We start from the raw sequence: 13639 nt of genomic DNA, 5'->3' as shown, positions 1-13639 counted from the left end.
ATTCAATACATATGGTGGTCTAAGGTACCTAGGGAAGCTGTGTATACCAAGTAGTGTTCAATTGAAAAGAGACATTCTCAATGAGACTCATTGATCTAGATATACCATTCATCTTCGAAGCAACAAAATGTATTGTGACCTAAAACGTAAATTTTGGTGGAAAGGAATGAAAAATGATGTGGCAAAGTATGTGTCAAGGTGCCTCACATGTCAACAAGTGAAGGTAGAGCATCAGAGGCCTGCAAGATTATTGTAGCCATTGCTGGTAGCTGAATGGAAGTGGGATCATATAACTATGGACTTTGTGTCAGGATTACCTAGAACTCAACAATGTAATAATGTTATTTGGGTAATTATTGATAGATTGACCAAATCGGCACATTTCCTTGCGGTAAAGATGACAAATTCCTTGAATATGCTAAGTAAACTTTATATTAAGGAAATTGTTAAATTGCATGGAGTACCTTTGTCGATTGTGTCAGATATGGATTCTCAATTTACGTCTCAGTTTTGGCAAAGTTTACAGAATGCGTTGGGGACCTAGTTAAAGTTCAGTACTGCTTTTCATATTCAGTTGGATGGTCAATCTAAGAGGTCAATCTAAGAGGATTACTCAAATTTTAGAAGACATGTTAAAGGCTTGTGCTCTAGATTTCGAGGGCAGTTGGAGTGATCACTTATCGCTAGCCGAGTTCTAATATAATAATAGTTTCCAGTTGAGTATTGGGATGGCTCCATATGAAGCGTTATACGGGAGGCCTTGTAAATCCCCTATTTGTTGGGCGGACGTTGGAGAGCGGACTCTCCTTGGACCAAAAATGATCTTAGAAACTACTAAGAAGGTTAAATTGATTTAGAATCGCTTGGTTGCTGCACAAAGCCATCAAAAAAGTTATGTTGACATACGACGGAGACACATAGAGTTTCAAGTTGGTGACCATGTATTTTTAAGAGTGATTCCATGCAAAAGTGTGATATATTTTGGTAAACAAGGGAAGTTAGCCCGAAAATTTGTTGGACCCTTCGAAGTTATTGGGAGGATTGGGGAAGTTGCTTATCATTTAGCATTGCCACCACAACTATCTAGAGTTTATGATGTGTTCCATGTGTCAATGCTTTGAAAATATGTCTGGGATCCAACACATGTAATGATATGGCAGGAAATAAAGGTTAAAGAAGATGTGACCTACGATGTTAAGCCTACTCAGATCATGGATATTAAGGAGCAGTATTGCGTACTAAGACAACCCCTTTGGTTAAGGTGCTATGGAAACATTACAACTTAGAGGAAGTTATGTGTGAGTTAGAGTCCAAGATCCGAATCAAATAGTCATCTCTTTTCGGTAATCAAGGTGTGTTTGAATTTCGAGGGCAAAATTTTCTTTAAGGGAGGTAGGTTGTAAAACTTGACCCAAATTATGAGTCCAAGTGAATCATATTCTTTTAATTGGTTACTTTCTATAACTATTAGTGTATGTGGCATCCTTTTTTATTTATTTATTTATTATTATATTATTTTGAAGAAATCTAACATAATCCAACAAATAGATGGCATTTCTAATGTAAATACTAGATGATTTCGGGATAGTTCGATTAAAGGCATTTAAGTAATTTTCATAAGTTTATTTTGTGATTGGAGAAATTGAGGGACACGCCTATTTGTAGTTTGAGGAGTACCCACCTAAAGTGTAGGCACTCATTATCCTTACAATCTCTCTACTTTTTGAATTTTAGATATTAAGTTAAATTTCTTTTCTTATAATATAGGGTTCCCACCCCCTTTGGATACACCCACCACAACCTGACTTTCCATAAGATTTTGAAAAAAATAAATAAATATCTCACAATCTTGGGAAGCGCACCCAAATCACCTTATTGAAAAATAGTGATTCTTCGAAAAAATCAAAACTATTTAAACCAAATCAACTTTATTTTAAAACCATGGTAACACCACTTATTTGGTCGAAACCCAAATCAGAACCAACTTCCCCACTTTCCAAACTACGCAAAAAAAATTTGAAAGGGAAAATCCTTTCTCAAGAGCTTCTATTAACACACTAACATTTACTTATAGCACATCAGTCTATCATTAAAATCCAAAAAGGATTGGTGTTATGTAAAAGATAGTGTACCAATAGAATCTTTTTAAGGAGATGTTGAAAAAGAGAAGAAACATTTGCCTATTGCTTATAATAAAGAGAATAGAACCACTGGCCTCTCCTGTTTCATAGCAATCTCACCAGAAAAAAACAAAGTAAACATATTTGGAAAGAATGAGAATATATATTTGAATTACTATGATTACCTTCTTTTTTTAATCTTAATTTACAGCTCAAATTACTAAGAACCGAACATCGAGACTTTCTTCTCTGTTACAAAGTAATTTTTCAAGGAACTAAAAGAAACAAACAAGAAGACATTATCAAATATGATTTATACTATACTATACAGATGTTTCGATATTACAAATATGGTGGACTGAATTGATAGAAATTGATGCTCTTCCATCTTTGTAGTCAATCCATGGATAAGGTAATAGTCGTGCTATAGCACTTAAATCTCACACGACATCCTATGATACTTGTGTGGAGGAGAGCATCTCAACATCATCAACTGGTGTATCCACATTGCTTTTCAGATTTTGCATCTCAACCGTGTCAGTAGATGATTTGGAGGCATCACTTGTGAAACTCAGTTGGGTTGCTGCAAGAAACATTATGAGACTCAGCCATAGTCACACACAAAAAAAACCAGAGGAAGAAGTCAACATATTTGCTTTTTAACGGTGCTAGTCATAAAATTGTCTGATTAATGTGCTGTATGTTTTGTGTCTATCCATTAATCTGGACCGTTAGATATGGTAACCCGTAGTTCATATGATTAGCAGCCTTACCATTCAACAGCAAAAGCTTTAAAGAAAAACAATCTTTAGATTTTACCACAAAGAGGTGTATCGGGTAAAGTCGCGCGGTGGGGGGACTTGATCTCACGACCCTGGGGAGAACACCCAGATCGTTGAATCATTGCTCCACCACTCGGGTGGTGAAATTTAATATTATTTGGATTATGGGTTATTGCTTACCTAAGAGATGGCCCAAAAATTAAACAGTTCAAATTAATTCATTGGTGAGGTATGCATACAGAACATAATGACCCATAAAAAAAAGTACCCATTCAAGAGCAAAACCAAGCAAAAGCTTTGAAGAAAAAGGGTTCAGAAGAGAGAACAAACAATATATAGAAAAGTTCAGAATCTTTGGATTTTACTATTATTATATATATAGATAGATATAGAAAGAATTAAACAGTTTGAATCAATTTATTGGTGGGGTATGCATTCATTGTCGGAGACTTCTACCCTTTGCAGTATGTCGGGGGATTTGGTTGGAGAGGACCAGGAGACTGTTCCAAGGGGTGGAATCCTCAGCTCAGGTGCTCTTAAATGGTATTCTAGGGCTGTTGTTTTGTTGGTTAAAATTTTTATAGACTTTAAAGGTGTGTTCTCCGAAGAGTTTGTATTTAGGTGGGAATCTTTGTGCTTGAGATAGTTTGTGTTTTCTAGTTAGGTTGGTCATCTCGACTTCCTAGTAAATATTCTTTTGTACTTTCATTAATAAACGAAAACACTATCCAAAATTATAGTAAATGAAGTCTTATTAAAAACATATAATATGGTGCTGACTCTTACCTGGGGAAATGAGTGCTCATTGAACATGGCAACAGCACAAGATCCAGATGTAGAAGCCCAACTATGATGTCTGGAATCGAATTGTGGTAAGGGCGGTTCAAAGTTGTTGCTAACTTGATAATCCACACCGTGTTCTTGTACATTCATCTGGCCCTCGGGCTTAAATTTCCTATCATTCGGCATACTGAAACTATATGGCAAGTATGGGTATTGGCCACTTAATTGTAGCCTCAAGCACGCAGTTCTGCTCAACTCGTTCAAGGAACCACTTTCGTGTCCTGAGGTATCTATTTCCGCTTGTTTACCCGTGCCAAAGTAACTAGAATAGCTTGGCAGGGAAGCATCGGCAGAGCACTCGAGATCTCTGCATGAACACAAGGCAGACAATTAAAGATTAAAAATAGAGAGCTGTTATTGGCACCCCAACTTCTACTTATTACACTCCAATTTCCTAAATTATTTGTCATACCCAAATTAAAGATTAAAACAGACCATTCAAACATTACAAAGGTTTGGCTTAAATTATTATCTCAGTATTACAAAACATTATAAGACTAGTTCAAACAATTTCAGTAGTTGTTTACAATTATGATGGGCTCGTATAAAATCTTAAACCCAAAAAATAGAAATCTAGCAAAAAAAAAAAAGGTAAAAGTTTGGGTGCCAATAGCAGCTCTCTAAAAATAACATAAAAAGGGGGTCAACTGACCTATAATTTAACCATCCTTCACCATTTTAACAGTTGTAACTTGTAAGGGCCACTAACATTATTACTAAGTGTGTAAGACTAGGATAGACAAATTCAGAAATAAGTACAAAATAAAGTTGTATAGCAAAAATGATTCATGAAGATAATGCTAACGATGATTTTACGTTGGATAAGTGATAACATATTATTATTAAAAAACTATAAAAACATTATAACAGTTCTAAAAAACGGTGTAAATAACAGCAACTACTTACACATATACCACAACAGAGATGGCTGAAATCTGGTATCACAACAATATAATGGCCTCCATTAAAATCATGGATTAGGAACAAGCATATAATAGGTAAAGTCATCGGCATTTTATTAGATTTCCACAAATTTCAGAAATATTTCCATTTCCAAAGGAATTTGACAGGAAATATCACTTGAGCTTTCTTTCCGTATATATTTGACAAACTATTTCGTGAAACCACTGTTCATTTGTATTTGTATTTCACTGTACAACAAATTTTCACTGAAATGGTGCAATACGCATTAATATAGTGCAATAATTGCTCGAAATATTTCGATTCTCAAATTTATGTCCCCCTATAAATGATGTGATTTTCTAGCATTGTAAATAAAAAAAATGACCAATCCACTTTGATTGGTTGTTGGATATTTGTCACTCCAATCAATTGATAAAGTAGATCAAAAACATTTTTTTTCTATTTAAAGGTAATAATGAAATTTTTAAAACACTTTTTTTTTTCTTTTCGGTATTTTCTTGAAAATGGGTTTTAGAGGTCTACGTGAAGGTGCTAAGTTGGTTGAAGTGCGTGAGTGTTGATGCCACAACCTGGTTCAAAACCCACCTTCACCTACTAACTCGTTTGTTGAAAAAAAAAGAGGCTTCAGAGGTCTACGTATCTATGATGCATTTGCATTGGAACCGTGCACACAATTAAAGGATTTTGGATTGATAACTCAAAAAATATGAAAAACTTCAATTTGCTTTATTTTTGCCCTAATTATACATGGTTGTGCTTGATAATTTAACTTATTCAACAATTTGATAAAATTCAAAATTTCAAAACTGCAAGTTTTGGAGTATTGAATACAAAAGCTTGAATTTAAATAGCACACTCACCTCCGAGGCAGTAAGTTTGGGTCCTCAGGTAGCATCATATGTTCAGTGTCATTACTAGGAATCCATGCTAGGTGTTGAGGATGCTGCTCTCCTCCAACTACCAAGGGTAAATGCATCCCATTCTGAAACTACAAGATCAAACTAATTTACGTGAGAACTTCCCCATTTCTGCACCCATAAACCAATTTAAAGAAATTTACAACAATAGAACAATTGTTACCTGATTAGTGCATTCTAGTGACATAAGTTGCTGCTTACCAAAATTTTCCTGCCAAGTTGAAGTAGATGGTATCAATGTATGACATCATCCTTTCAGGTCAATTACTAGACCTATAAATGATAGTTACGCATGACTAAAATGATAGTTACGTTCTGTAATTTTAAATTATAAGTTATTGATCTAAAATGTTTGGGGAGTAGAATGAAAGAAAAACGTATATGGGCAAAGCAGAATCATCAAATTTGTAAGCAAAGAAACCAACAATATAAAATGTAGGCCTTACCTTATGTGTTCGAATGCGATTAAGCGATTCCTTGAGAGATTCTTCCATTGCCCTGAGATGTTCTGTATTGGTGATCTTATCTAGATGAGTCCAATAGCTGAAAGGATAAAACCATGTGGAATTATCATTCAAGGGAAAACAACCAACGCATGGATTTCCTGAATATACATTCATGACTACCATTACTGAAAAGGGCATTCCAAAGATTGAGGGCCCAATGTTCTATAACAAGTGCTTAGAATGGGAGTTCATACACCATGAAGAACACCATAACCAAAAAGAAGAAAAACAGGCTGCAAGAATTTTGTGATAAATAAATTGTGAATCATGATGATACATCACAATTGCACCCAAAACTTCCTCAAACATCTTAGCATAGCCTAAGCATTGGCATTTGTATTAGGTGAATTTCAGCTTAATAAAATTTACCATCCATCAAGCTAGATTGTAGAACACCAATAGAAGGCATAAGAATAAAAGATCCACATAAAGATTCAAAATTGGAAAAACACATAACTAAGCATACATGCATGAGCTTGAGAGAAGATTTCAGCAACAATAACGTAACTGTTGATTTTTTTTTTTTCTTTTTGATTTGGTTGATTATGTATCTGTTGGACTTTAGCACATCCAAAACCAAAAATTGACAATCACATAGATCACACACGTGATCACAAGAGTATACGATATGTAGCCATACCCACAAGCCACAAATACTAGAAGAATAAAAAACAGAAAGAAAGAGACAAAAAAGGTGCATTCTTCTAAAAACAGAACCTCCTATGTATTCAATAAATAGAACTCAATATACAAATAAAGGCAACATCCATTACTGATGAGGATATCATAGCATTAAAGTGTGCCATACAAATTTCAACTTAAGATTTTTATTTTATGTTTTATTTAAAGGTCTTAGTTACTTTTTTTTTTTTTTTTTTTTGGATCTTATAATTGGGTTTATTTTTATGTTTCTAGTTCATGATCTTAGTATGGTTGTTTTGGGTGGGGAGAGGTAGTTTGGTAACTTTATTATGTCTTTTTATTAAGCTTATAAGGGTCAAAAATCTAAGGGAGATAAAATTATGAAAATTAGGGATTTTTGTAAATTTTTATCTTTAAGTTAAGGGTAGTTTAGGTTGTTTTATAAGTTAAAAAAAAGGAGGTCAAGGAGACCTACCCACAGAGGTACCAGAAAAAGAAAACAAAAAATTAATTAGACTCAAAGGCCCTGCTTGCAGGGCAGAGCCAGGATTTCGCTCATGTGGGGGCAACCGAAAGTAGAAAAAAAATTGTGGGGACAATTAAGAGTGAAAAAAATTGTTGTGGGGGCAACTAAGAGAAAAAAAAATTGTGGGGGCAATAGTGACAAATTTCTTTATCCACCTCTAAAATCTGAGTAATAGCACATTAATCCATAGAATTTGAAAACTCTTGTGGGGGCAAGTGCCTCCACAGCCCCCACTCTAAATCCGCCCTTGCCTACTTGGTACCATGCAAATCATTTGCAAATGCAAAAGCTTTATACCGCAAATGATTTGCAGCACTTTTTCGGCTGCAAACTATTTGCTGAAATTTGTGAAGGGTTTAAGAGGTTCATGCAAATAATTTACAGAATGTAACCAAGCATCTGTAAATTAGATTCCAACAAATCATTTGCATTTGCAAATGATTTGCTTTGTACCAAACATGGCCCAAGTTACAAATTACATCCTATCTAACAAAAAAAAAATCATCAAAAAACACTCCCTTAAACTCCTTGAAAAAATTTTCCCAAAAGAACAAGAATCCCAACACAGAGTAGGTGACATCCTGAAAAGAGTACTCATTGTCCTCGAAAATCCTGCTATTCCTTTCTTTCCACAACACAGGATAATTTAGATATTTTGATCTCTTTGCTTTAGGGTTTTTTTTTAGTATTTAAATACGTTTATGCTATTTACAACAAATTATTGATTTTTTTTTACAAGACCTAAACCCCTTTAAACCTTGTTTTTCCAAGCCCTACTTGCTGTCCAGCACCTAACCGACAACCCGAAACCTAACCGTCTTCCGTTTTTTTGGCCTAAAACTTCTGAAAACCTTGTTAACTTGCTGCCCAACAAATCAGCACTACTTCTTTGGCTATTTTTGCATTGAAATTGAGCTTAGAAATATGTATTGAGCATCTAATTGAAACCCAGGGTTAGAGGAAGGCTTTATGTCTGATCTTAGATTCATTATCCTAGGGATTACCTTCATGGTCTTGCATCAACTTAGGTGGAGTTCAATTTAAATAGGAAATCTTTCAAAGCCAAGTAATAGGTCTCTTTCATATAGAATGAATGAAGAATGCTAGAGCTTTTGGAGGGAAGGAAGTAGGGATGAATTCCCTTTTTGTGATGTCAACTTCAAGAAGAGTTTAAGGGGATCTTCTTAGAAACTTCTTCAAAAAATTTCACCTTTAGATGGGAATATATCATTTCATGTGATAAGAGTATGAGCTTCATTGTATTTTTGGTGTTTGCACCAACATGATGGTTTTGTTTTTTAGTTTTTCCTCTTTTCCTTGCGTTGCTAAGTTGTTAGTTTTCTTAACCATTGTTTTAGCGTCCACTTCTGCCTTTTTTTACCCTTCTGTTGGTTAATGAAACTGCCTTGCTTATCCAAATGAAAAGTGTATGACAACTGAATATGACTAGTTCTCAAGCTGTAGATAAGAAAAGATATGTAATAATTCGATATGAAAATAGAGGAGTTAATATGATACACAATTCTACAACATTATTTAGCATTAATAGTGTCATCGTGCACCTAATGCTAATGTTATGATCCATCAGTCCAAGATGGAAAAGAAAAAAGAAAACCACACACACAATATTGAAGACCTAAGGTTCCAAAGGAGCACCTGAGTCTCTTGTGCATTTCTGACAGTTGAGCTTGAAATAACCTTGATTGGTTAGTCAATTCCTGCCGAAAGCAATTTAGTTAAAAACACAAGGGATCAGTGACAGTAGGGACATGAAAAATGACTTAAATAAGAGAGATTCTATTGCCACACCAACTTTTGCTAACGCTGCCCCAAGATGTGTGCTAATTCTTTAGTGATTTACATATGAATTGGAGTGTCATTAGCAAAAGTTGGTGTGGCAATAGAATCTCTCTTAAATAATCAATGACATTACAGTTTCTTCCTTTTGTGAAGTATACCTCAACAGTTTGAGTACTGCAACAAACCAAAAAAAAAAAAGGAAAATATCAGATTTTTTCTAATAAATAAAAGGAAATATCACTAGTATAAATCTGGACAAGTACTAATTTGACGTGAAGTTTCCCATACCTTGTACCGAGAAAGTCTTGTATATTTACATCATGGTCCAACTTCTGAAATGTTTTCTTTAGTGCCTATACTCTCAAATAAAAGACCAAAACATTTGTATGAACACATAGTAAAGATGGTCCAAACAATTCAAATGAATCTGTAGACAAGAATAGACCATGAACGACTAGCTTACTTCAAGGCTCTCCAACTTCCTGTCCAAAACAACGAAAATTCATTCAACTCCATTGCTATTCATATTTAAACCAAATCTCAACAAATAAACATAGGATCATGGTCAAAATGATTTTGAACGTACCTTTTCGCCCTTTCTTGTGGTGTTAATTGAGCAAACTTAGCAATAACCTCCTCAATGTTGCTGAAAAATGAAATTAAAAAGAAAATATAATATGAACTTATGTTGAGTCTGGAGGAATAGACTGAACTTAGTAAAATTTCAAATCCACTTGAAACTAATAAAATAACTATTAAATGATCCACTTCTCTCGTGCATGAGATTATATAAAATATGGAAATTTTTAAAAAAAGGTGTGCATCTTGAATGTGCTGAAAATGAGTAGTAGACTGTCAAAAATATCTTATATGGCTTCTCTCATAGATTATGTCTAATCTGAGTTTATATTGACTTGCACCAGCACAAAATTGAGTTCTTTTTGTTTCCTTTTTAAGTTTCAGTCCTTCACTTACTGAAACCAACAAGATAAAAAGAGAGCAAAAATACAGGAAACTATAGTGCCTTTTATGAACTATGTTTTTCAGCTTTTGAAGTTATATCAGTTTAGGATGTAGGTTAACGTGAGTGTTGCAGTTCCTAACAATGAATATAGATTTCTCTACCTCGTAAAATGGGAAGTATCTTAGGAATAAGGCTTCAATGATAATGATGGTAAAACCAAAAATTATGCTTTGTCTAAACCATTATTTGAGGCTTGGGATGGTAATCCCACATATAATAGATCAAATTAGTAATAAAATATTTCATACAGATGACAATAGGTCTAAATAAAACAAGAATAAGTAGGAGTACCTTCGCTCTCCAAGGCATAATGTGGGTTTGCCGGTCGGTGAAAACATGAGAAGGGCAATGTCTATGTCACATAATATCGATAATTCTTTAGCTTTCTTCAAGATCCCGGCCCTCCGTTTTGAATAGGTCACTTGTCGGCCACTTGTATTCTCTAATCTCTTTATCTTTAGCTTAACCCTTCCCATCCTGTAATTTTAACGACAAACCCCTTAGTCCTCTACCGCCTTTCAATCGTCCCACAAGTTCTAATTTCCTCAAAGAATTATCAAATTCTTAGCTAAAAATCCATCCTTTCCCCCACACTTTCCCCATTAAAAATCCATTTTAAATTTACATTAACTCAATTCTTCTCTAAAGATCTCACAACCCGTCGAAATTCCATTGGAATCGTATAATAAAATCGAAAGCCCGGACAAAAATTCAACCCTTACGAATCAAAATTGGAGAAAATTCCCGGAAATTCATCAACAAAAGAAAAAATATATATACTACATCAACAAAAGAAAAATTCAAAAAACACAAAACCCACAAAGAAACAAATCGAAATTTAGAAAACCCAAACAGCAAAAACACAAAGGATCATAACTAAACAAAATCAAACAGTTTCCACTTAGAATTAAAGTCCCCCTTTGAAAACCCTAATCAGGAGTACTAAAACGATGTTAAACAGATATAGAATTCCAAATAAAAAACGACCCAGACTGACAAATCAACAACAAATTGAGATTATGTGATCAAGAAAAGGTAATAAACCAATTCCAGATTAGATTAATTCAGCAAAAAAAGAAAAATTACCTAAAAAACAAAAAAAGTTACAGAGAATAAAAGAAATGGTGAGAGAAACATGTAGCTTACATTGCTTCATTGGCCGAGCTGCAAAATCGGTAATTAAAAACGAGCGGACGAATCGGGAGGCGTCAGAAATTCCCAAACCACCCAACAAGATTTGAAAAATGAATCAATAAAACCAGATTCCTAGAATCACTTTTGAGAACCACGAGATTCAAAGGGACGGTCTAGGTTTGTTCTTCAAACGATAATCATTAAATACTCTCCTCCAAGAAACCTCCTCCTTCTTAGGTCCCGAAATTCTTCTAAATTTTCCGATATTTCACCGAAATGTTTTTTTTTTTTTTATCGATTCTTAGTATCCGTAACAGGTGTAAATCGGTCCGGGCCGATTTATAAACCCGGGACCCATACCCGACCTGTGGCCCTAAAGGATAACAAGCTTCGGCCCCAATCAAATTATAAACCTGAGGCCGAAGCCCGATCTTTGATCCTAAAGAGTAAGAGGCTTCAAGCCGGGTTTTGGTCGAATCAGATTGGGTTCAGACTTTTAGTCAAAATACCTAGAAGAGTGTGCAGGTGCCAACTAACTTAGTTGGTGAAGTCTTTAGGTGATGATACCAGAGACCTAAGTTTAGTCTTTGAGTCGAGCATAGAATTAGGTCAGGCTTGGTGGGCTTGAGTGATTTAAATGTACCCCTCCGCGTGTCTGTGAAGATTTGGCATATCCCCAAGTGCTTTCAAATTGATGACATGCCTCCTAGATCTCAATCTTCACAAATAGACTAGACAAAATGACTTAGATGCCTTCAAACCCTTGATTTTTCTTCTCAAAATGAATTGTCTTCAATATCAACATTATCTTCAATCCATTATTTTCAATCTAGCAATATGCTTGTGTATAAAATCCTGAAATTTTCTACCCAAAATTCTATCATTTTCTACATCCTAAAATTTTATTTAATCTTTCTTACTAAAATTACTCAACTTCAAGTTATTTCAACATATATAGTAAATTATTTTGAATATATTCAACTTTATTTCGTTTGTAGTTTTCAACCTTATCTGTGAAGATCTGTCCAATTGTAAGCTTGACAAGCTCACTACTTTTTCCAAGCGGTAACTCATTTTTTGTTTGTTTAAATTAGTAGACTCGTTATTTTGCAAAACAAACAAGCTTGCCGCTTTTGAAAAGTGGCGAGCTCAAATGCATATATTAATCTTTATCACATACTTCAAATGCATATATAATAAAAACAAATGCATATATAATAATAATGAAATGGGCCTTGGATTAAAAAAATTGCGCTTTGATTAAGACTGGAGTTCAATCCAAATGTCTTTTTTGCAATTGTAACATATGCATTTTGGGAAGTATGTGAAGATATGTTAAATGGCAAGCTCACCACTATTCAAAAGGGACGAGCTTGTTATTTTAAACAAATAAAATAATGGCTGTGCTACTTTGAAAATTGGTGAGTTCTCCACCAAATAGATCTTCACAAAAAGCTTGAAATGCAGATATTATAATGGCAAAACAAACAATCGAATAAAAAAATTATGTTCTTATTAAGATTCAGTTTTGATTTGAATGTCAATTTTATTACTATAATATATGTATTTTGGATATTTCAAGAAGATCTAATAAGAATTTTTAGAATTTTTTTCCTTCATAATCACAGTCATCACAAATTCATGTTGTTAGATCCACTCCAACTTATGTTAAGTAACAAATTAGCCTCATCAATTTGAATCTTCTAACAAGGCTCTCCACTCCAAGGTTTGTTGGGTAACATACTTGATAAAGTAAGGTTCCCTTAGAGTTGTCAAAACTCCAAGGGGGTAATAAAAATGCAACAGTTAGGTCTGTTGTCGAGTAAATATCTCTTTTTTTTTATATAAAATTTATAGGACCATCGTTCGAGAGTAGATCATCCTCTGTAGTCTTCTATAGTTCTTTTAAACGGTTGAGAGATGTGCCACATCATCAAGAAAGTTGCATCTAGTCGTTTAAATTTAGGGATTTTTTTATTCTCCATTTTCAAACACCTAATTAAAAAAAATATATATCTCTTTTTTTATATATAAAATTTATAGGACCATCATTCGAGAGTAGATCATCCTCTGTAGTCTTCTATAGTTCTTTTAAACGGTTGAGAGATGTACCACATCATCAAGAAAGTTGCATCTAGTCGTTTAAATTTAGGGATTTTTTGACTCTCCATTTTCAAACACCTAATTAGAAAAAAAAAATCTCTCTTTTTTTATATATAAAATTTATAGGACCATCGTTCGAGAGTAGATCCTCTGTAGTCTTCTGTAGTTCTTTTAAACGGTTGAGAGATGTGCCACATCATCAAGAAAGTTGCATCTAGTCATTTAAATTTAGGGATTTTTTGACTCTCCATTTTCAAACACCTAATTAGAAGAAAAAAAAAGTATATTTTTAATTTTTATTTTTTCAAATATGATCTA

At 34.1% G+C, this 13639-nt stretch overlaps 1 protein-coding gene across 3 annotated transcripts; it reads right to left on the bottom strand.

Annotated features, from left to right (window-relative positions):
- Positions 1-2282: 2282 nt before the first annotated feature.
- On the bottom strand, positions 2283-11488 carry LOC147405801 (agamous-like MADS-box protein AGL30). 3 transcript variants are annotated; one of them, XM_086433648.1, is made up of 12 exons: positions 11231-11488; positions 10376-10561; positions 9647-9706; positions 9524-9542; positions 9349-9413; positions 9220-9234; positions 8917-8982; positions 6033-6129; positions 5750-5797; positions 5530-5657; positions 3689-4052; positions 2283-2703 (listed from the first exon to the last, which is right to left on the bottom strand). In XM_086433648.1, coding segments are annotated over exons 1-12 (1062 nt in total). In that variant the 5' UTR covers positions 11233-11488; the 3' UTR covers positions 2283-2691. The 3 variants fall into 3 exon arrangements, with proteins under 3 accessions (XP_086289774.1, XP_086289775.1, XP_086289776.1); XM_086433649.1 differs by having other exon boundaries at positions 8917-8978; positions 9219-9234; positions 11231-11487; XM_086433650.1 differs by lacking the exon at positions 11231-11488 and adding an exon at positions 11171-11213.
- Positions 11489-13639: the final 2151 nt, after the last annotated feature.

This window comes from Akebia trifoliata, chromosome 3, assembly GCF_017979445.1.
Source record: "Akebia trifoliata isolate Shusen 1 chromosome 3, ASM1797944v1, whole genome shotgun sequence".
NCBI lineage: Eukaryota > Viridiplantae > Streptophyta > Magnoliopsida > Ranunculales > Lardizabalaceae > Akebia > Akebia trifoliata.
The sequence above is the reverse complement of the archived record's forward strand: the minus strand, read 5'-3'. Positions and strand labels throughout refer to the sequence as shown.